We start from the raw sequence: 24,110 nt of genomic DNA, 5'->3' as shown, positions 1-24,110 counted from the left end.
TTTTAAGAAGGTGTGGACGGAAGTCCACGTAGTAGCCTTACAAAGTTGCAAAGTCGAAGCACGATGGAGGACAGCCCTGGAAGCACCCACTGCCAAAGTCTAATGAGCCTTGACAATCGACATGACACTTTGTTCTTTGTTTTATAACCTTCCAGAATGGCACTTCAAATCCAGCAAGCAATGGTCACCTTTGAGGCAGAGAGACCTCAACGAGTCCTTCTGCGAAGACAAACTGGGAATCTGAATGTTTTAAGGAAGATGTCACTATCAAGTAGTGACGCACAACTCTGACCAAGTCAAAATAGTGTAGGGATTTCTTTGCTTGAATAGAGGGAGAAGGACAGAGTGAAAGCAGAACCATCACTTCGCTAAAATGGATGGAAAAAACCACAATGGGAAGGAACTAAGATGCCAGATGCAAATCACCTCCTCCAGGTGAAGTACAAGAAATTGAGAGCAGCAAGACAGAGCCACAAGTTCTGATACTTGCCTAATAGAAGTGATAGCAATCAGGAACGTCACAGGAAAGCCAGAGCGGGCAAATGCTGTGGATTGGTTCAAAGGAAGGACAAGGTAAGGCGATAAGCACCAGGCTAAGGTCCCAAGGATCCAAATGAGGCCAATAAGAAGGAGCAGAGTAGGGCACACCCCGAAGAAGAAAAGTCCTGATTTGAAGCTTAGGAGCCAGAACTTTCTGAAAAAAGGATACACAGGGCCGATACCTGGCCTTTGAGGGAGCTGAGGGCTAATCCAGACTCAAGACCCGACTATAAGAAACCAAAGAGAATGGTAGAGAAAAAAACATAGGGGTGATTTTGTGAAAATGACACCAACTGAAAGCCTTCGAGGTACGATGATGAGCATGGCTTCTGTGCCTTGATCATAGTCTGCACAACACGATCAGAAAAACCTCAGGATTTTAGAACTGCAGCTTAAACAACCAATCTGTTAAATTGCATGACTGAGAATTCGGGTCGAAGAGGGGACCTAGGGAAAGTAGGTATGGTCGATAAGGAAGTCTCCAGGGAATGTCTGAGAGTAGGTTGACCACTTCCACGTACCTTGATCTTCTGGACCAGTGCGGGGCTATGAGGACGACGGGGACTCCTTCCGACTTGATCTTCTTGAGGGAACAGATAAAAAAGGGAGAATAGACACCATGGTATCACTAGAGTGTCAGAGGCGACCGCTACAGGGTCGCAAGTTTTGGACAAGAATGGAGGAACTTTGTGGTTATGCCTGGATGCCATAAAGTCGAGTAACCCATTGCAGGCAGATCTGATCGAAGATTGTCAGGTGCAGGGACTACTCTTCCACAGAAAGTGCTTTGCGGCTTAAAAAGTCCAATGCCCAGTTCACTGAGGACATGGATTGCTAAAATTGCCGAGATTCTTTGTGCCGTCCAATCGAGAATCTCTGAGACCTCCGCCATTGCTTACCGACTGCGAGTTCGTCCTTCATAAGTAATGTAAGCCATGGCAGTGGCGCTATTGGACTGAATTAGGATTGCTTGGGAAAGCAGAGCCAGCAGTAGAGGCATGGTGTGGAACTGAGCAAATGGGATTGCCTTGATGGCTGCCACCACCTTGCCTAGAACACTTTTGTAGAAGTGAAAAGGAAAGCGAGATGGACAGCTCAGAGATTGGATGCTGGTTTGTAAAGCTGACATTTTGTCATCTGAAAGAAAAACATTCGCTTGGACTATGTTGAAAAGCATTCCTAAGAAGATGATGCACTGAGCTGGGACACAAGATAACTTATATTGTTTGATGAACCAACCGAAGAGGGACAATGTGTCCAGTGTGATCGCAAACTTTCGATATTCTCAACAATTCAGGCATTTTAAACAGGCAGTTACTACATTGACCAAACTGGTTTCCACAGAAGATGATTTTGTGAAGGATTTCATTTCTTAGCCTAAAAGTTCTTAGAAAGTGCTTGAGTCTGCCATAGGTAGCATTGTGTGCTTTGCAAAACTGGAAATTGGGGGATCTACGGCTAGCAGTGTCAGATTGTAAATGGCGGTGGGGTGGGGTCATTCAGTTAGAAAGATACCCATATCTAGGAGAAATTGTTAAGGGCTGTGCTACACAAGGAAGTGAGGAAGAGGAGACATGGAAAACCTGGCACACAGCTAATGTCCAACTGATTCAGTGGTATCTCCTTCACCTTCTTGGCTACTTTCACACTAGTCCGTCGGTACGGGCCATCGCAAACCGTCGGCCCGACGTACCGACGGACAGTGTGTTAATGTAGCACAACATGCATCCGCTGCCCATTGTGAGTTCCGGGGAGGAGGGGGCGGAGTTTCGGCCGTGCATGCGCGGTCGAAAATGGCGGACACAACGCACAAAAAAACGTTACATGGAACTTTTTTGTGCCGATGGTCCGCCAAAACACGACGCATCCGTTGCACAACGGATGCGACGTGTGGCAATCCGTCGCAATGCGTCGCTAATGCAAGTCTATGGAGAAAAAATGCATCCTGCCAGCAACTTTGCAGGATGCGTTTTTTCTCCAAAATGACGCATTGCGACGTGCGTCACACGACGCTAATGTGAAAGTAGCCTTAGTGAGCTGGTGAGGTCTGTAGGGTTCAGTGGCTCAGTATGTCCACAATAGATTTCAAAATGCCTTAGAAAGGTTTGATACCACAAACATTAGGGAGCATACCTATCGTGCTTTGGGAGCTACTGAACATTGATTGATGGGGACTGCATAAAAGGATTTGCTAATAAGCTATATTAGATTCAAACAGTTGGTGCATAGAGGTTCTGGCTGACAGCAAGGGTGTTTTGTTCTACAGCACCAAATCCTGCCCTAAGGCCTCACTTCTGGGTTCTGACAGGGCAATACAGCCAATTCCTTCCTATAGACAGTGAGGAGAAACACAGCTGGTTAACAGGAGAGGACTTCAGGAAGGCGGGCTGGTGAGAAGAAGCTCAAAATTTCCAATGTCAGAGGAAAGCAGGAGTAATAGGAGACATAGCCAAGCTGACAGACCAAAAGCAGGAGGTTTTCCTGTCAGGTGGCAGTGGAAATGACACTTTTGTTATCTCAGTGTACAATCAAAGCAGGAAAAATTGGCATGTTGAAGGCAAGGGAGCGCTGAAGCACTGCAGGAAAAAAAATCAAAAGTAAAGAAATGAAGAACTTAAACACACTTAGGGTTTTTCCTTTATAGTTCCGAAAGAAAAACATTGGCTGGCTTTCCAATATCCAGCATGGCCACCCTTAGGCTATGTGCACACGTTCAGGTTTTTTCGAGATAAAAACGCTATAAAAACTCATTAAAAACGCATACATTATGCATCCTATCATTTAGAATGCATTCTGCATGTTTTGTGCACATGGTGTGTTTTTTTTTCCGCAAAAAAACTCATTGCGGTAAAAAAAGCAGCATGTTCATTAATTTTGCGGATTTTCCGCGTTTTTCCCTCAATTCTATGCATTTGGAAAAAAAACGGACAAAAAAAGCGTCAAAAACGCGTTAAAATCGCGGTAAAAACGCATGCGGATTTCTGGCAGAAATGTCCGGTTTTTGTCAGGAAAATTTCTGCCAGAAATCTTGACGTGTGCACATAGCCTTATGGTATTTCTGCCCTTGAGGAGAAGCGCCAAGGAAGGGTTAAGAGCAGTGGGTGACTTTATAAAGGGCAGACAACAGTGGACGTGCTTTCTCCTTCCTCAAATAGGATAATAGAGTGACTATTCATCCCTGTATTCCCAACCTAACACAAAGGGAAATATAAAAAAGACGTTCCTGTAAAGTACGTCTGCCTCCTACAGACAAACTAGAGCTGGTAGTACAGTAGCTGCAGGCTGGGTATAGATGGTTGGAGGACCATAAACTTACAGGAATTATCTCATCTACATATATATGGGCAAAATTACAAAGTGCTTGTAAAAATAAGAAACGTTACAAATTTCCCTCCTATTAGAAATCCTCTCCATTCTCAAATCTAGTGTTTTTTTAATTTAGCAAGTACTTCTCATTGCCTAGGTTATTGGCCATCTTTGAAGTCAAACAGCCTTAGCCTTTCTCCTATGCATGCAGTGCTTGCAATAGAGCTTGTAAGCGCTGCTCTGAAGCTGGCCAGCACGATGGATCTGACCTGCTTCAAAGCTCTTGCGTGCCTCTGATGCTGCAGAGGCAAACAGTGTCTCTGCCTGCAGCATACAGCAGCACAATGACTGACAGTTCCGACCAGCACTATCTTCAGGTGCACACCAGTAAGCAGGAGGCAGGGGAGCCAGGTGCTCTTGAAAACCACACGACACAGCCCCTTTAACTTCTATAGTGCCAGCCTACTAGTGGTTGCCAGCTATAATGTAAGGTCTTGAGTCCTTCAAAGGCACAAATGAGAAACTCCTCCAATTTCAAACATAATTTGACTTAAGTTCTTCATTTACATGCTGATACGTGTTGCTGTGATGGGAACACAGGAAAACATAAAACAACAAAAGAAATCTATTAATTAATGGTGATATTTCATCATCTTACACGTGCATTACTGGCAGTCAGCCAGGTTGGCTCCACTGCTCTACGTGTGATGGTTCCAGCTGAGATCACCTGGGGAAGGATAGCGCCATACTTATGTTCTTCATCAAAATCAAGATTTCTAGGAAAAAAAAAAAATTTTAGAAACTCAATTCTGCAAATGAAAAATATACAGAATAAAAGATATAGACAACATGTTCAACATGAGAAAATAGAATAATGCAGCAAGGGCCAAGGCTTTGCTGCACATTACTGCCTCTGTGCTACCACAAGCCTCCCGCTGATAATCCATAAGGGCCCAGAAACATTATTTTTTCAACTGTCGCTATTTTTGCAGACGAAAAGCGGTCCATGAAGGCTGCAATGAACACAGGCAAATTGCATGTTCCATTAATTATAGTGGAAAAGCTAAAATATTGAAGTGGATTTTGTAAAATGCAAAAGTCGCTACTTTCCTACATCGAACTGTCAAACACATGCACGGTGCCTAGAAAGGGCTCTTTTTTAGCGAAGTGATTTCATTTGTATGTATGTTGTTTATACAGTCGCTGTGTGGGTGTATACAAAGGGCATATTGCTTTACTCTTCCTCTTAAGGTACCGTCACACTCAGCGATGCTGCAGCGATATAGACAACGAGCCGATCGCTGCAGCGTCGCTGTTTAGGTCGCTGTAGAGACGTCAAGCACAGCAGCTCCACAACGATGCACGAGCGATCCAGTGACGTAACGGCGACTCACTTCTCGTTCTCGCTGGTTGTTAGCTCCATGTCAAACATTGCTGGCGTCGTTGCTTTTGATGTCAAACACGACGATACACGCCGACCTGACGACCAAATAAAGTTCTGGACTTCTAGCTCCGACCAGCGATATCACAGCGGGATCCAGATCGCTGCTGAGTGTCAAACACAACGAGATCGCTAACCAGGACGCTGCAACGTCACGGATCGCTATCGTTATCGTTGTAAAGCTGCTCAGTGTGAAGGTACCTTTACATGACCTAAGCTCAAAACTATAGATGCGTTTAACTTGACAGTGCTCCTAAAATCAAAGCTGGGAGTGAAATGCAAATTGGCCACTTTATGACTGGGACTCGTATGTACTTATACGTGTACGGATGTTGGGCTGACTGTAAAATGAGAACTTCTTCAAGTCTAGAATGGCAACCTTGTGAGCCCATTAATGGAATACCTGGTGACTGTGCGTGGTAGTTCTCCTTTCTTCAGCCATACGACCTTCTGGGAACTGTAATAATAATAATAATAATAATCTTTATTTATATAGCGCCAACATATTCCACAGCGCTTTACAGTTTAACAGTTTCAAACACAACAGTCATAGGTAACAAAGTTAACAATACAGTAATAAAGCAAAATAAGACAAAATAAGACGATATAAGAGGACCCTGCTCGTGAGAGCTTACAATCTACAATGAGGTGGGGAGATACAAAGTACAGGTGTGTATTTACAATGATGTATTTACAATGATGGTCCAGCCATCTTCATGGGGTGGGGGGTAGATGGGGATAGTGAATGGGCTACACACACACAAACATAAAATGACTGATTAGGGAACGTGATAGGCCGCTCTGAACAAATGAGTTTTGAGTGAGCGCCTAAAACTATGCAAGTTGTGGATGGTCCTAATATCTTGGGGTAGAGCATTCCAGAGGATTGGCGCAGCACGGGAGAAGTCTTGGAGTCGGGAGTGGGAGGTACGGATTAATGCAGAGGTTAGTCGAAAGTCGTTTGCAGAGCGCAGCGGTCGGCTAGGCCGATAGACCAAAATGAGGGAGGAGATGTAAGGGGGTGCCGCATTGTGGAGAGCTTTGTGGGTGAGAAAAAGTACTTTGAATTGTACTCACCTGTTTACAATTTTGTAAAGAACAAAACAACTGAATGGTAAGTGCTAGGTGGGAAAACACATTTCAGAAAGGTAGAAACGTTGTACAATTTTCTTTTACATCTAAAGATTTGAGATAAACAGTTACATTAATGGAGGAAGGGGAATTTCATAGAAAAAAAAATAATTCTGTCTCTGTATTTTTCAGCTTCCAGTAAATGAAGTTGGTGTCTCCATAGTAGAATTTATGGGCTTTAAATATGGGTCAATTATAAATCATAATAATTTATTATGCTTTTCCAATGTTGGCAACCCTGGTTCTGTGTGCACAAGATGACATGATCTCAGCAGCACATCACCTGTTTATACAGGACAGTGTGATGCCAAAATATATATATATATATATATATATATATATATATATATATATACACGGTATATATATATATATATATATATATATATATATATATATATATATATATATATATATATAATATATATTTTTTTTTTAAACCCAGATGTTTCCATTGAGAGTTTTTGAATATTTTAGCATTTGACTGTAACACTACAAGAAAAGAAAAAAAAACCCTAAAGAAATAACATCTGATACCAAAACAACATAACCCACTAAAGTGTAGACATCAGCATGTACATCATATTCGCTCTTAACAGACTGCTTAAAGGTAAGTCTGGTGTTGTTTAACCAAGGGCCCCAATCCTTATAAACCTTGGCCAGGACATTTCTCTTTTCCAGGTGCTCCTATGAACACTTATGATGACCAATAGCCAGCCAGTGTAAACAGACATTTCATGGTCTGCTGAAATTGCAAAGAGGAAAGAAACAAGTTTAGGCCACCTCTTATCTAATGGCCTCCGAGCAGTTGTATGATCTGTGTACATGTTTGTCCTTGGACATAAGATTAAGGGCTCATTTCCACATGCGAGTCACACGTCCGTATCTCGCATGTGGAAACCAAGCTGTGGAGCCGGCACTGAGGAGCGGAGCGTGCGGCCGCATAGGAACACATGGAGCCGCACAGCTCCGCTCCTGAGTGCCGGCGCCAGAGCTTGGTTTCCACATGCGAGATACGGACGTGTGACTCGCATGTGGAAATGAGCCCTAAGAGTCCGGTTACATCAAGGGAGGGGAACAATTTTTTTCTGCCAAGCAGGGCCGGCGTTAGGGGCAGGCAGACCAGGCAGCTGGGGTCCCCGCACCTCCAGGGGCCCCCAGCCAGTGGCCGCTATGGGGCCCTTGGGTAAGAGGGGCCCAGCACCGCCCCTCCCCGCATCGCGCATTCAGCTTATCGGCATCATAGCTGCCGATAAGGTTGAAAGCAGTGATGGAGGAGTGAGGAGTCATGTGACGCTCCCTCTGCCATCATTCCCCCTCTGCCTCAGCAGTGGAGCTAATGAGATGCTGAGGCACTCTGCAGAAGCCAGAGAAGCTGGGGAACGAGGAGGAGAGGTAACTATTGTGTGTGTGTGTCTGCTGCACAATGGAATGTGTGGGGGTACTGCACGATACTGTGTGTGGGGGGACTGCACTATACTGTGTGTGTGTTTTTGGGGGGCTGCATTATACTGTGTGTAGAGCTGCAACATACTCTGAGGAGGCTGCTTTATACTCTGGGGGGCTGCATTATACTCTTAGGGATCTTGCATTATACTGTGTTTGGGGACTGCACTATATTGTGTGTGGGGGGCTGCATTATACTGTGTGGGGGCTACACTATACTGTGTGTGTCTGTGGGGGGATGTATTATACTCTGAGGGGGCTGCATTGTACTGTGTGTGAAGGGGACTGCATTATACTGTGTGTGTTTTGTGGGGGGCTGAATTATACTGTGTGTGTGTGGCTGCATTATATTATGTGTGCGGGGGGGCTGCATTACACTGTGTGTGAAGGGGGCTGCACTATACTGTGTATGTTTGTGGGGGTAGGGACTGCATTATACTGTGTGTGGGTCTGCATTATACTCTGAAGGGACTGCAGTATAATCTATGAGGGGGGGCTGCAGTATACTCTATCAAGGTCCATGGGGAGTGCATTTTACTATATGTACTATATGGGATCTGCATTATACTGTATTAAGGACCATCTGTACCAATCATTCTTCCTCAGTTGGAGTAAGGGTAGGTTCACACGGTCAGTAAACGATGCGGGTTGGACGTTGCATACTTGTGCAGCGGCCAGATGTTACAACATACTTGATGGGATTTCAAAATCCCATGCCCACCCACGGAGACGGACATGCGGAGCGTCTTTCCAGACCGCAGAATGTCAATTTATCTTTATTTGTCTCCGCAAGATAAATTTCACCGGTACAATGTATTGGAAGTAGTGATGCTGCATGGTTCAATGAACACCGGCAGATTCACCTGCCTTCAATAGCCGGCACAAAATCGACTGACACATCCAAACTAGTGTGAATAGGTGCATACCAGGAGCAGCTACCTCCATATACAATATATCGTACAATATTTTGTATATTGTATATGGAGGTAGCTGCTCCTGGTATGCACCTATTCACACTAGTTTGGATGTGCCAGTCGTTTTTCTGTTATTTCTATGTTAGCTTACTGACTAAGCACTCCTCCCTTCAACATGTGGTTTTTAATTACATCTTATCACATTTGGTTCCAGCCAACCCATATATGTAGGCTTTACTGAGAGAGGTGTCCACATTTATCCATGCATACAGACATTAGCCTTTGGTAAGTGTTCACATTGGACAGGGAGGTCAGGGACCCATCAGATTAATGAAGCCACCATGACGATGGTTGATGAGCTCACACTATTTGGCCAAATTTTGTGCAAAGGGTCTCAAATATTTTTCCTAATGTTCAAAAGCCATTTTGCTATTCATATTTCAAATTGACATGCTTTGGCACGATAGAGTGCAACCTTTTTTTTGCAAATTACTGAATGTGTGCACCTACCCTTAAGAGGCCAGGAAACAAGCGTCATACAACTTCAATATTGTCGATCGCGCTTGTTTAGCGGCCTGAACTTAGCGCTTGCAATACAACAGAAATGTTTCTGTGTGATGGCAATATGTGAGCATTTGGGGCCACACTTTAAACTTTTGTCCAGGGCCCCACTTTGTCTAAAATCGTCCCTGCTGCCAAAGTCCAATGCATATTTATTACATCATTTGGAGGCCGTACAAAATTATTAACTTAAAAAAATAAACTTCAAAAGAACCGCTCGCAGCAATTAGTTGTTCTGAACACAGATGCATATTGCAATGCATGTCTCTTCACAGTGGTAAAATCATCACTGCTCACACTAAGTTTACAGAACTCAAGCAGAGGGAGGTTGTTGCATAGAGCTTTCAGCTCCTCATCGTTTTGCAGTTGAATGACTTCATGCTGCAGGTTATCAGACACATCAGCTGGTTCCACATTGAGAGGTGTAGGAAAGATGTTCAATGCCTTTTGTTTAATTTTGACATCCTTGAATATTTCACTAAATGCCTCAATTAGTTTTGCACATTCACCACCGTATTCAAATGTCGTAGAAGACTTTTGTCTTTTCACAGTGGGGAAATGCACAGTGTTATTTCTTTCGAATTGCACTTTCCACAGTCTTAGTATAGCTTCAAATGATGTCATGTTTGAAAGCAAGGAGCTAAGAAGCTGGTTAGGGCCCGGCAGCTTGAAGTTCAGCTCCGAGAGGTACTTCGTAATGTCCACCATGAACACTAGATCACACTGCCACTTGCCATCATTGAGTTCACTGACAATTTTCCTCTTCATCTCCATGAACTTCTTGACTTCTTCCCACAGTTTGTAAAACCTCATGAGCATGTTCCCACAACTAAAGGTACCTTCACACTAAACGATATCGCTAGCAATCCGTGACGTTGCAGCGTCCTGGCTAGCGATATCGTTGTGTTTGACAGGCAGCAGCGATCAGAATCCTGCTGTGATATCGCTGGTCGCTGAAGAAAGTTCAGAACTTTATTTGGACGTCAGATCGCCGTGTATCGTCGTGTTTGACACCAAAAGCAACGATGCCAGCGATGTTTTACACTGGTAACCAGGGTAAACATCTGGTTGCTAAGCGCAGGGCTGCGCTTAGTAACCCGATGTTTACCCTGGTTACCAGTGTAAAATGTAAAAAAACAAACAGTACATACTCACCTTCGCGTCCCCTGCCGTCCGCTTCCTGCACTGACTGACTGAGCGCCGCCCGTAAAGTGAAACCACAGCACAGCGGTGACGTCACCGCTCTGCTGTTAGGGCAGGCGCTTAGTCAGTGCAGGAAGCGGACGCCGGGGGACGCGAATGTAAGTATGTACTGTTTGTTTTTTTACATTTTACACTGGTAACCAGGGTAAACATCGGGTTACTAAGCGCGGCCCTGCGCTTAGCAACCAGATGTTTACCCTGGTTACCCAGGGACCTCGGCATCGTTGGTCGCTGGAGAGCGGTCTGTGTGACAGCTCTCCAGCGACCAAACAGCGACGCTGCAGCGATCGGCATCGCTGTCTGTATCGCTGCAGCGTCGCTTAGTGTGACGGTACCTTTAGTGTGACGGTACCTTAAGCCACCACACATCACAGTGGTAAGCAAGACCACCGTACTCAGATACAAGATCGTTCAGTAACTCCTTAAACTGGCAACTTCTTCAATGTTCTGCCTTTGATAAAGTTGATGCATGACACTACTGTTGACATAACATTGTTGACCACCAAGACTTTCTTGGTGTACAATGCAATGGCATAAAATTAAATCACTTGGATCAAAACTAAGACAATTAATTTATTTTTCGACAATGCAATTAACGCTTTTTGCGAGCCAACCATCTGTAGTAAGGCCAGTTAACATTTTAAATGGTAACTCAAATTTTTTTAGTGATAAAACAAGTCCCTCAAACAAGTCTTTACCTCTTGTACTGCCATGCATGGCTTCCAGAGACAGCAGTTCTTCTCGCGTATCACACTCTGCAGTGATCCCAAGAAAAAAAATGTCCAGTTGGGCTGTATTTGTTATGTCCCATTGCCGATTTGCCTGATCACAAACCAGAGAGAAAAATTGGAAATCTCCTGCCGAATCGATGAGTGTTTTTTCAATGTCTTGTGCCAAGTCAGTAATCCAATCCAAGACATTTCTCCGAGACAAACCAACAGTTTGAAAATATTTTACTTTGTGGCTAACAACTCAGCGGCAGCCATCATGGACTCTCCATACAAACTCTCCCTCTACATGAGGTCTCAGCTTCTTTGCAACTAGCTGGCTCACTACATAGCTTGCCTGAATAACGTTGTCTCTGTAACAATGAGGGTATGTGCACACGTCAGGATTTCTTGCAGAAATTTCCTGAAGAAAACTGGAAATTTTCTGCAAGAAACCCGCATATTTTTTTTGCGTTTTTTTCCCGTTTTTTTTGCGTTTTTTTTTAGCATTTTGCAAGCGAAATTAGCTTGGAAAATGCTAAAGTTTTCCAAGCGATCTGTAGCATCGCTTGGAAAATTGACTGACAGGTTGGTCAAGTGTGTTTGACAAGTGTGACCAACTTTTTACTATAGATGCAGCCTATGCAGCATCAATAGTAAAAGATAGAATGTTTAAAAAAAATAAAAAAAATGGTTATACTCACCTGCAGACAGCCGATCTCCTCAGCGGTGTCCGTTCCTATAGATGGTGTGTGTGTGCAGGACCTTCGATGACGCCGCGGTCACGTGAGCGGTCACATGAGCGGTCACGTGACCAATCACAAGACCGCGACGTCATCGCAGGTCCTTCACACACACCATCTATAGGAACGGAAGCGGCAGCATGCACCGGAGAGGCAGGAAGACTCCGGGGCCATCGAAGGTGAGTATATCACTATTTTTTATTTTAATTCTTTTTTTTTTACCAATTATACGGTGCCCAGTCCGTGGAGGAGAGTCTCCTCTCCTCCACCCTGGGTACCAACCGCACATGATCTGCTTACTTCCCGCATGCTGTGCACAGCCCCATGCGGAAAGAAAGCAGATCAATGCATTCCTAGGTGTGCGGAATCCCCGCAATTCCGCAAATTTTATGAACATGTTGCTTTTTAATCCGCGATGCGATTTTTTTCGCGGAAAAAAATGCGACAATTGCACAAGAAATGCGGAATACACTGTAAATAATAGGAGGCATATGTAAGCGTTTTTTTCGCGTTTTTATCACATTTTTATAGCGAAAAAACGCAAAAAAACCGTGAAAAATACTGAACGTGTGCACATGGCGTGAGGCCTAGTAACCCAGTTAAAGGAGCTGATTGTGATTACAAACTCCACTTTAGAGCACTGATTTTATCCAGATGCATTTGGCCTTCAAATTCATTGAGTTTTTTATGTTTAGAGCTGTAAGGGACGCTGAAGATTTGCTTTTTTCATTACTGCTAATGCAGCACCACAAACCAGGCACACAGGTTTGCCTTTGACTTCAACAAAAAAAATAATCATTTGACTATTTATCTTGAAAAGATCGACACTCTGTCTCAACTTTTCTTTGTAGTGGTCATGTGTAGGATGTCACACCACTACCTTAAAAACACAATTGAAAAATCAAAAGCATGACTGAGCAAAATAGTTTCAGCATCAAACCAACAGTGAAATTATTATATAAAACATGAAAAATGTTAATGTCAAGAGAGAAAATCATAGTACCTAATAGTTAAATACAATAGTAGCTCTGAAAGATCCAGTTCAGTAATTAGACATGGCATCATCCCCTAAATAAAGAATGCTGGAAAAGGTGATTGTGTAATGCACATGATACACCCTAACTGCTGTATACATCACATAGGAAACACTGAGCCTGAGTTATACATTACATAGGGTACATTGACCCTGAGGTATACAGCACAGAGGGGACACCGAGCCTGATGTATAAAGCACATAGGGGACAACGAGTGTAAGGTATACAGCACAAAGGGGACACTGAGCCTGAGGTATACAGCACAGAGGAAACATCAAGCCTAAGGTACACAGAACAAAGGGCACACCAAGCTTGAGATTTACACCACAGAGGAGACACCAATCCTGAGGTATACAGCACATAGGGGACACTAAGCCTGAGATAACAGTACAAAGGGCACACTGAGCCTGAGGTATCCAGCACAGAGGGGACACCAATCCTGAGGTATACAGCACATAGGGGACACTAAATCTGAGATATACAGCACATAAAGGACACAGCCTGATGCATACCGCACATGGGGTGCACCAATCCTGAGGTATACAACACATAGGGTACACCGATCCTGAGGTATATGGCATATAGGGTACACTGAGCCTGAGACAACAGTACAAAGGGCACACTGAGCCTGAGGTATCCAGCACAAAAGGGACATCAAGCCTGAGGTATACAGCACGGAGGGGACACCAAGCCTAGGTATACAGCACAAAGAGGACACCAAGTCTGAGGTATACATCACACAGGGGTCACTGAGCCTGAGGTATACCACATATAGAGGACACCGAGCCTGAGGCAACAGCACATAGAGGATACAGCCTATGTGCTGTATAACTCAGGCACGGTGTCCCCTATGTGCTGTATATCTCAGACTTGTTGTCCCTTTTGTGCTGTATACCTTAGACTCGGTGTCCCCTCTGTGCTATATACCTCAGGCTGTGTCCCCTATGTGCTGTATACTGTATATAATGCTGTGTCCTCTATGTGCTGTATAACTCAGGCACGGTGTCCCCTGAGATACAGTATACAGCACAGAGGGGACACCGAGCCCAAGGTATACAGCACAAAAGGAACGCTAAGTCTGAGGTATATAGCACATAGGGTACAATGGGTCTGAGGTATTCAGCACATAGGGGACACCGAGCCGATGGTATAAAGCATAAAGGGCACACCAAGCCTGAGGTATACAGCACATAGGGGACACCAAGCCTGAGGCATACAGCACAGTGGGGACACCAAGCCTAAGGTATACAGCACAAAGGGGACACGGAGCCTAAGGTATACAGCACAAAGGGGACTCTGAGCCTGAGGTATACGGAACAAAAGGGCACACCAAGCTTGAGGTATACAGCACATATGGGACACCGAACCTGAGATATACAGCACATAGAAGACACAGCCCTATGGTACATTGATCCTGAGGTATACAGCACATATGGTACAACGAGCCTGAGGTATACAGCACAAAGGGGACACTGGGCCTGAGGTATACAGCTCATAGAGAACTTAGCCTGAGGCTATGTGCTGTATACTTCATCCAGTGTCCACTATGTGCTGTATACCTCAACCTGTGCCCTATTTATGCTGAGAAATACATCACAATGGGTAGACTGCCTGAGACATACTGACCCTTGGAGGTGGGAATAAAATTTGATCACTGCAGCCTGCCTGACACCCATGGGAGCTAGTTTAGAGCCTGTAATGGAGTGAGGAGAACGAGAGAGCATTGGGCTTAAAGTAAATGCCATAAACAAAGCCAGCGCCTGACACTATATTGCGTGCACTTGTTAAAGAATTAAAGAGCCCGCAGGCAAAAAATGGGCCAAGTATCGGACGTTTCCCAACCCTGGTTTACATGGGCGACTGCCGATCTGTAAACCTTTACCAATTGGCAATCATTTTATAATATAGCCTGTTTACGACATTCCACAGTAAATGATGTGCATTGAACAATGTGTAAACCCCTATAAAAGGCACTTGTCACGTCGGACGCTGTTCATACCAGGACGTTCGACAGACAGCGGTAATTCCGCTTTTGTCCACTATGTGCTCAGTGGCGTCGGCTAGATTTTATCTAGCTGGTCCGGGGTTAATTTAGCTGGTGCTCGGATTGGAAGCTGGGCCACGCCCACTGCCTTTAAATAGTTCTCCTGAACATTGGGCGTCGCCAATTATAGCTTCTGTCTAGTGCTAGGCTATCTCGGTCTGTGGTGAGCTAGGAGTTGGAGTATCATATCTGGTGGTGTATTTCCCTTTGTCTTATTTACTCCTTCCTATATTTGTATTTATTTTGCCCTGCACATTTATAGTGTATTCCTGAGTGACTGCGGCGTGGTGTATATTTTCCGCTATCCTTGTCTGTGCTAACTGTGGGTATTGGTGTATTAACTCTTCACTGGGTGGTGGGGTGGTGGTTTCAGCCTAGGGTTGAAACAGGAGATAGGGTGAGGGTGGAGGCCTAGACATGCACACCATCAGTGTAAACTCTAGGTAGAGGGTCAGTCAGGATTTCCCTAGTCTGAGGGAAATTGCAGGGGCCCGGGTTATTAGCTCTTTCCTACCTAGGTCTCCCGTGACAGCACTCTAAACAAAAAGACCTACAAAGAATTAGGAGTATAGACACCCAATAATATCAACTATCTTTTATTATTTTTCAAAATAAAGACATAAAAACGTATTTAAAGAAGCACTCTGATCAAAATGTATATCCTCTTAATATACTGCAATCATATTAAGTGGAATAAAACGTGATCAAAAAGACGAATGTAAATAAAGATGGTATCTCTGAAAATTTCATCTTGTCCAGCCACACAGCTCCGTTAGCAGAAAAATAAAACCGCTATCGCTCTCAGAATAAAGCGATGCAAAGATAACACAGGTCTGCGACTAAAAAGCGGTTTGATTATTTTCATCTAATTTCCATGTATTTTGGTGTGCTGAAAACGAAAAAAATATTGAAAACAATCCTGGATGTCAGGATTTGCCACAAAATGCAAAATTCTCTTCAAATTTAGTATATTTTTCTCAATTTTTGGTATTTTTTTTTTATCTTAGGGTTTTGAAAGTCAAAATTACTATTAATTAATTCACATCAATGCATTGAAGATATACAATGCCAAAAAAATATAACTGCCGAGGGTGCTCACAGCTGGTGAAAAAAATGTCCTCCAAGAAACTTTGGTTCCTCCCCATAAAGTTCTTCTACCACCTCTCCACATAAAATTGGGATTGATGAAGCAATTCGTAAAATCACTTCCAAAAGATGGAGAATGCTTCAAATACTTGGTCACCAAGTTTCCAGGCCTCTCGGAGGCAAAATTGAAGGAAGGTGTGTTCGTCGGACCAGACATTAGAAGGCTTATATAGAGTTTATCAATACCATGACGCATCCTCAAAAAGAAGGGTGGTTTGCATTTAAAGAGGTCGTAGAGAAATTTTTAGGCAATAACAAAGACCCTGACTACAAAAAAATCGTCGGACGAATGCTGAAAGCATTTCAAGCTTTAGGTTGCCTGATGAGTTTGAAAGTGCATTTCCTCCATTCCCACCTTGACAACTTTCCTGAAAATTTGGGAGCTGTGAGTGAAGAGCAAGGTGAACGATCCCACCAGGACATTAAAGAGATGGAAAGAAGATACCAGGGGAGATGGAGCATTACAATGATGGCAGACTACTGTTGAACGCTTCAGAGAGACAGTCCAGATGCTACTCACAAGCGTAAATGTACCAAGAGAAGCCTCACATGGAAGAAGAATCGATTTTAGTGTGTGTTAGTGAGCTCATTGCAGTTAAAAAATGATTTTCATGAAACATTTGTAATAAAAAATTAATTTTATGAGTCTATTTTCATTTATTTTAAGGTATTGTCTTATTTAACATAGTTACTTAAATTGTCAGAAAACGTGATGTCCTATGACAAAACGGAGGTCATTTTCGGATTCAGCGCACTTAAAAACAAAGATTACATGGAATAACCAAAACAGCTCTTGAAAAAAAATTTTTTGCAGACCTGTGTATAATTATTTTTTCTACAAATCAGTTTTTATTGTGTAAAAATATTTTTAAAAATTATATAAATGTGGTATCGTTGTAATTGTACTGACCCAAAGAATAAAGCTGCCTTATCAATTTTACCACTTGAGGAATGGCATAAAAACAAAATTCCTGAATTGATGATTTTTCTTCATTCTGTCTCCCAAAAATCGGAATAGACAGTGATAAAATTTCATGTGCCCGAGAATGGTACCAATAAAAACATCAACTCAGCCTGCAAAAAGAATTATCTAAATAACTATCTATATATGGTGATTAGTGTTGAGCGATACCGTCCGATACTTGAAAGTATCGGTATCGGATAGTATCGGCCGATACCCGAAAAGTATCGGATATCGCCGATACCGATACCCGATACCAATACAAGTCAATGGGACACCAAGTATCGGAAGGTATCCTGATGGTTCCCAGGGTCTGAAGGAGAGGAAACTCTCCTTCAGGCCCTGGGATCCATATTAATGTGTAAAATAAAGAATTAAAATAAAAAATATTGATATACTCACCTCTCCGGAGGCCCCTGCACCTTACCGCTGTTAGCCGGCAGCCTTCTTTGCTTAAAATGAGCGCGTTTACGGCCTTCCATGACGTCACGGCTTCTGATTGGTCGCGTGCCGCTCATGTGACCGCCACGCGACCAATCACAAGCCGCGACGTCATTCTCAGGTCCTAAATTCCTCATTCATCTCATTCGTGGCGGTCACATGAGCGGCACGCGACCAATCAGAAGCCGTGACATCATGGAAGGCCCTAAACGCGCTCATTTTAAGCAAAGAAGGCTGCCGGCTAACAGCGGTAAGGTGCAGGGGCCTCCGGAGAGGTGAGTATATCAATATTTTTTATTTTAATTCTTTATTTTACACATTAATATGGATCCGATACCGATTCCCGATACCACAAAAGTATCGGAACTCGGTATCGGAATTCCGATACCGCAAGTATCGTCCGATACCCGATACTTGCGGTATCGGAATGCTCAACACTAATGGTGATGCAATAAAAAAGCGTCTTTTAGTGTGTGACAGCAGCCAAACACAAAAATATATAAATCTGGTATCGCTGTAATCGCACCGACCCAAAGAATAAAGTCGTCTAGGCACTTATACCGCACGAGGAACAGAGTAAAAAATAAATAAAACCAATTTTTCACCTGCTGCTGATTTTTTTTTATTCTGCCTCCTAAAGATCACAGTATGGCTTACAGGATCACAGGAGTGCTTACACCGAGGCTTCTATGTAAATCTCTGAAATACGTGATTCAGACAGAACCCCCGGTGGAAGATTCCCTATAATGAGGCAGATGGAGGCAGTGTGGATGTCGTCTGGACTATGATCCGGCGGAGTCCATCTTTTTAGACATGCATAAAAGCACGGTCTGCCACAGTTTTGTGCACTTACGAAAAGTAGGCCAATGCTGCAAAGAGGCCAGATGGAGTCCAGAGTAACTCTGTTGCCTCATGAGTGAGTTGGTCCCTCGGAGGTTTCATCTGAATCATGTCACTTGCAGATTTAGATGGAAACCTCAATAGAAGTGCTCAGCCTAGAGCGCCGGATAAATGAAATCCCAAACGTTATGTAAAATGTTCCCAATAAAAGATTCGACTCAATCCACAAAAAAAGCAACTTCCCACTCAGGTCCAAAATACAGGGGGCTTCCATGTTACTGGTAGTACAAAGGCTCTGGAAAAGTGCTACACACTGTGTGCAGAATTATTAGGCAAGTTGTATTTTAGAGGATTATTTTTATTATTGATCAACAACTATGTTCTCAATCAACCCAAAAGACTCATAAATATCAAAGCTTAATATTTTTGGAAGTTGGAGTGTTTTTTTTTTTAGATTTGGCTATCTTAGGAGGATATCTGTTTGTGCAGGTAACGATTACTGTGCAGAATTATTAGGCAACTTAATAAAAACCAAATATATTCCCATCTCACTTGTTTATTTTCACCAGGTAAACCAATATAACTGCACAAAATTTAGAAATAAACATTTCTGACATGCAAAAACAAAACCCCAAAAAATTAGTGACCAATATAGCCACCTTTCTTTATGATGACACTAACAGCCTTCCATCCATAGATTCTGTCAGTTGCTTGATCTGTTTACGACCAACATTGCGTGCAGCAGCCACCACAGCCTCCCAGACACTGTTCCGAGAGGTGTACTGTTTTCCCTCCCTGTAGATCTCACATTTTATGAGGTATTACAGGTTCTCTATGGGGTTCAGATCAGGTGTAGAAGGGGGCCATGTCATTATTTTTTCTTCTTTGAGACCTTTACTGGCCAGCCACGCTGTGGAGTAGTTGGAGGCATGTGATGGAGCATTGACCTGCATGAAAATCATGTTTTTCTTGAACGATACCGACTTCTTCCTGTACCACTGCTTGAAGAAGTTGTCTTCCAGAAACTGGCAGTAGGTCTGGGAGTTGAGTTTCACTCCATCCTCAACCCGAAAAGGTCCCACAAGTTCATCTTTGATGATACCAGCCCATACCAGTACCCCACCTCCACCTTGATGGCGTCTTAGTCGGAGTGGAGCTCTCTGCCCTTTACTGATCCAGCCTCTGGCCCATCCATTTGGCCCATCAAGAGTCACTCTCATTTCATCAGTCCATAAAACCTTTGAAAAGTCAGTCTTAAAATATTTCTTGGCCCAGTTGTGACATTTTATCTTATGTGTCTTGTTCAAAGGTGGTCGTTTTTCAGCCTTCCTTACCTTGGCCATGTCCCTGAGTATTGCACACCTTGTGCTTTTTGTTACTCCAGTAACGTTGCAGCTCTGAAATATGGCAAAACTGGTGGTAAATGGCATCTTGGCAGCTTCATGCTTGATTTTCCTTAATTCATGGGCAGTTATTTTGCGCCTTTTTTGCCCAACATGCTTCTTGCGACCCTGTTGGATATTTGCCATGAAACACTTGATTATTCGGTGAACATGCTTCAAAAGTTTGGCAATTTCAAGACTCCTGCATCCCTCTGCAAAACATCTCACAATTTTGGACTTTTCAGAGCCCATCAAATCTCTCTTCTGACCCATTTTGCCAAAGGAAAGGAAGTTGCCTAATAACTAAGCACACCTTATATAGGGTTTTTATGTCATTAGACAACACCCCTCCTCATTACAGAGATGCACATCACCTGATTTACTTAATTGGTAGTTGTCTCTCAAGCCTGAACAGCTTGGAGTAGGACAACATGTATAAAAAGAATCATGTGATCAAAATACAACTTGCCTAATAATTCTGCACACAGTGTAGCTCATCGGCCCCCAAAAGAAACTCGGCAGATTCTGCGCTCCTAAATCCAAATTCCCTCTTCCCTTCTGAGCCCCACAGTGTGTTTAGACCACATTTAGTGTCCACATGTTTGGCATTTCTGTAGCGACGAGAGCCCACCTAATTTACAGGTGCATGTCTCCAGAAGCATGAGCTGGGCATAACGTACTGGGCACTACAATGGCAGTTTGCAATTTTCACTCTGCAACATCCACTGCTGTTTGTTTTTGGAAAACACCCATGGAGACAAAATCGTCACTACACCTGTAGATAAGTTCCCAAAGTGGTATAATTTCCAAAATGGGGCAATTTGAGGGGGGATTCTGCTTTTCTAGCACTTAGGGGCTCTGTATATGGAGTACCCAAACTATTCTAGTAAAATCTACACTCCAGGAGGCAAATAGCGCTCCTTCCCTCCCAGGTCTCGCTGTGTGGCTAAGCAGTACTGTACAGCCACATATGGAGTATTTTTACATTCAGCAGAAATTGTGGGACACATTTTTGTGCCATTTTTACCTATTTCCCAGTGTGAACATGTAAAATCGGGGCCTAAAACAAAATGTCGGTGGTAAAAATTGTATTATTTTTTCTTCTCTGCCCAATAATATAAAATTCTGTGACCCATCTGTGGTGTCAAAATAATCACTGCACCCCTAGATTAATTAATTGAGAGGAGTAGTTTGTAAAATGAGGTCACTTATGGGGGGTTCTACACTTCAGGGATTCTACCAATGTGACATGGCACCCTCAAACCATTCCAGCAAAATCTGAACTCCAATATAAATGTAGGCTATCAGACCATGAAAGCGGTCCCAATAAAATAGGTCCCAACAATGAGAATCACCTTATCGCGGATGCTAGGTACATGAATTGGCCAATTTATGCGCTAAGTATTCTTAATTTTTCTTTATTACATAAAGCAGTAATGTCATTCAAATTTCATATATTTCAAGTTTGCACAAAAAAACAATTTCAGAATCGGCATTTAACTAGTTAATAGCGGCGGGTGGATCGCGATTCCACTCGTCGCTATTGCGCGCACATGTCAGCTGTTCAAAACAGCTGACATGTCGCGGCTTTGATGTGGGCTCACTGCCGGAGCCCACATCAAAGCAGGGGATCTGACCTCGGACGTACTATCCCGTCCGAGGTCAGAAAGGGTTTTTTTTTGTTTAATCCCATCAAGACATGTAAATTTTTCATTTTTGCCCTTTTGTTTTGTACCTCCTATTCTTTCAAAAGCCAGAGTTTATTAAATTTTCTTTTAACATTGCCATATCAGGGCTTGAATTTTGCAGGACGAGTTGTAGTTTAGAATGGCACTATTCATTTGACTATTTCTGGCTAACATGGTACCACAATAGAATTGGTTATTGTACATCATATATTATAGTAAAAAACATCCAAGTGGGGTGAAATGATGGAAATAAGAAAATGTAATTTTTATGGTATTCTTAGTTCAGTAAAAAGACCAGTATGTGACGCTCCAGGATAGTATGATTATGGTGATAAGAATCTTATAAGGCTTATTTGCATATTTTTGGTGGTTTATAAAAAAATGGGAGACGATGCTCAAGTGCACCGGTCAGCAGGCCAATTTAAATGCGGATGTTTGCGATCGTGACACATGCAGCATCTGTTTGGTACAAGCTCAGCTCCTGACCCCATTCCATACACCCCACACATGATTTGGATTGAAAATGTACATCTCATGTCATTAAAGTGTTTGAATTGAGAGGAATAGCAAATAACGTTATAAAACATAATAAAATACCTTATGCGCTTGTGTGCGTTCCTCCAGAATGAGATCATCTTGTTAATTTCTAATGCCCTTGTGGCACTGTTGCCCCCAGTACTGGCCTGTAATGTTCCATCTTCCATCTTTGGAAGAAAATCCTTTGCAAATGGGCTGCCCACATTATTAGCATTTCCGTCCTAAATGGTAAAACAATGGTATTACAGAAAAGTTATTCTTGTATTATTCACCGCAAAGAAACAAAATACTTGTCAAGAAGGCTATTCAAATAGAGTTATTTTATAAGAAACAACGACGACAATTTATTTGCAGTTTTCCTCGAAACTTCTCATGAAAAAGGGGATCAACCACACATACAAATATTATACAATGATCTACTGTGACTAGGCAAACTTTTCAAAATGGTTAACATTTTGATCAAAGTGCATAAACCCACTGACATATCACGGCGACCTGTTTAGGTGGGCCAAGGTGGCCGCTGTCATCGTGACAAAAAATCATTGTCAGAAGCTTGCTGTCCTCTCCAACAGATGCAGGAACCTTTCCTTGCAACCAGAAAAAATGTAAAATCTGTCCATTTATAATGACCACGGACAAGATAAAGATCCCCAATACACATCAGGACTACAGGATCCCAGGTACCTTAAGCTGCATCACTTCTAATGTGGTAATGTGGTGTACTTATTTATTTGTGCTAAATGTCCAACTTGGGGTCTGTATGTAGGGGAGACAGGGCAGAAACTGAGAACAAGGATGAACTCTCATCGCCATACAATAAGAGAAAAAAAGAATGGATCTACCTATGGCAATACATTTTTCTCTCCCCGATCATAGCATTATGGACATGCAATTACTTGTATTAAAAGGTAACTTCAAATCTGAGCAAGACAGAAGGATCTGGGAATATAAGCTGATGATGACCTTTGACACTCTCAGTGCAGGAATGAATGTGTTGCATGGATTTATGTCTTTTTACATCAACTCAGGAATATTTATGGACATAACTGTTTATCACTCACATAATGGTGGTTCTGCTTCACGTCACCTGTCATATCTATGGCATTTTTCTGTGTTGTGTTGTGCATAAATATGTGATTCTTCAGAAGTTGTATTAGTCTATGCCTGTTGAAGGGACCAGAGTAGTCTCGAAAGCTTGCAATTTTTTACCATCTTTTCAGTTAGCCATTAAAAGGTATCAACCACTGAGGACTCTCAATTCTAAATATTTTTCTATCCACTGGCTAACACGGTACCAAGATATATATCTTTCCTGTTCAGTCTTGAGAATTTTGATTAGCAGCTACAGATCTTGCTAAACATCTGCCGCCATCTACCAGAATCATGAATATGAATATTTCATACAGCCAAAGAAACTCTCAATTCAGAGAAAGAAAATTAAGCTGCTAGAATGGCCGAGCCAATCATCTGACCTAAATCCAATGGAAAACTTAGTAACGGAACTAAAGTTCAGAGTTCATAGGAGCCCATGGAACCTTCAGGATTTGAAGAGTCTTTGTGTGGAAGAATGGGCCAAAATCACACCTGAGCAATGAATGAGACTAGTTTCTCCACACAGGAGGCATCTTGACGCTGTCACCACCAAAGGGTTTTGCACGAAGTATTAATTACATTTCAGTAAGCGTGTTCAATACTTTTTCCTTGTGTCAGTTCTCATTATTATACAATTTATTGACATCTATGGTTTGATTTCTATGCCTGTGTGGATTGGATGAGTTGTTACCGACATCTTGTGAGAATTTCATGTCAGGAGCACATTCAGAAATATTTTTACTTAGAAAATTGGTGACGTGTTCGATACTTATTCCACCTGCTGTATGTCTCAATAGACCTAAAAGATGTGGCACGGGTCCGAGACTCCATGTTCAGAGCCTGTGAAGAATTGCACTGCAAATATTCCCTCATGTAAAGTATAGATAAATTACATACAATAGTTATTCTTCAATGAATCAGGAAATGAAAATGTTCACTGTGTCTGAGTCTGC

The 24,110-nt window shown here is 42.7% G+C and overlaps 1 protein-coding gene across 6 annotated transcripts in view; it reads right to left on the bottom strand.

Annotated features, from left to right (window-relative positions):
• Positions 1 to 24,110, bottom strand: part of POLG (DNA polymerase gamma, catalytic subunit) — a 150,512-nt gene that overhangs the window by 38,686 nt on the left and 87,716 nt on the right. For all 6 annotated transcript variants that reach the window (XM_077263486.1, XM_077263488.1, XM_077263485.1 and 3 more), the window contains 3 exons: positions 22,126 to 22,286; positions 5,691 to 5,744; positions 4,505 to 4,622 (listed from right to left, as the gene is read on the bottom strand). In XM_077263486.1, coding sequence (XP_077119601.1) covers positions 4,505 to 4,622; positions 5,691 to 5,744; positions 22,126 to 22,286 — 333 coding nt within the window. The remainder of the gene's footprint in view (positions 1 to 4,504; positions 4,623 to 5,690; positions 5,745 to 22,125; positions 22,287 to 24,110) is intronic.

Source organism: Ranitomeya variabilis, chromosome 5 (assembly GCF_051348905.1).
Source record: "Ranitomeya variabilis isolate aRanVar5 chromosome 5, aRanVar5.hap1, whole genome shotgun sequence".
Classification (NCBI taxonomy): Eukaryota; Metazoa; Chordata; class Amphibia; order Anura; family Dendrobatidae; genus Ranitomeya; species Ranitomeya variabilis.
This window is presented reverse-complemented; position numbering and strand designations above follow the sequence as displayed.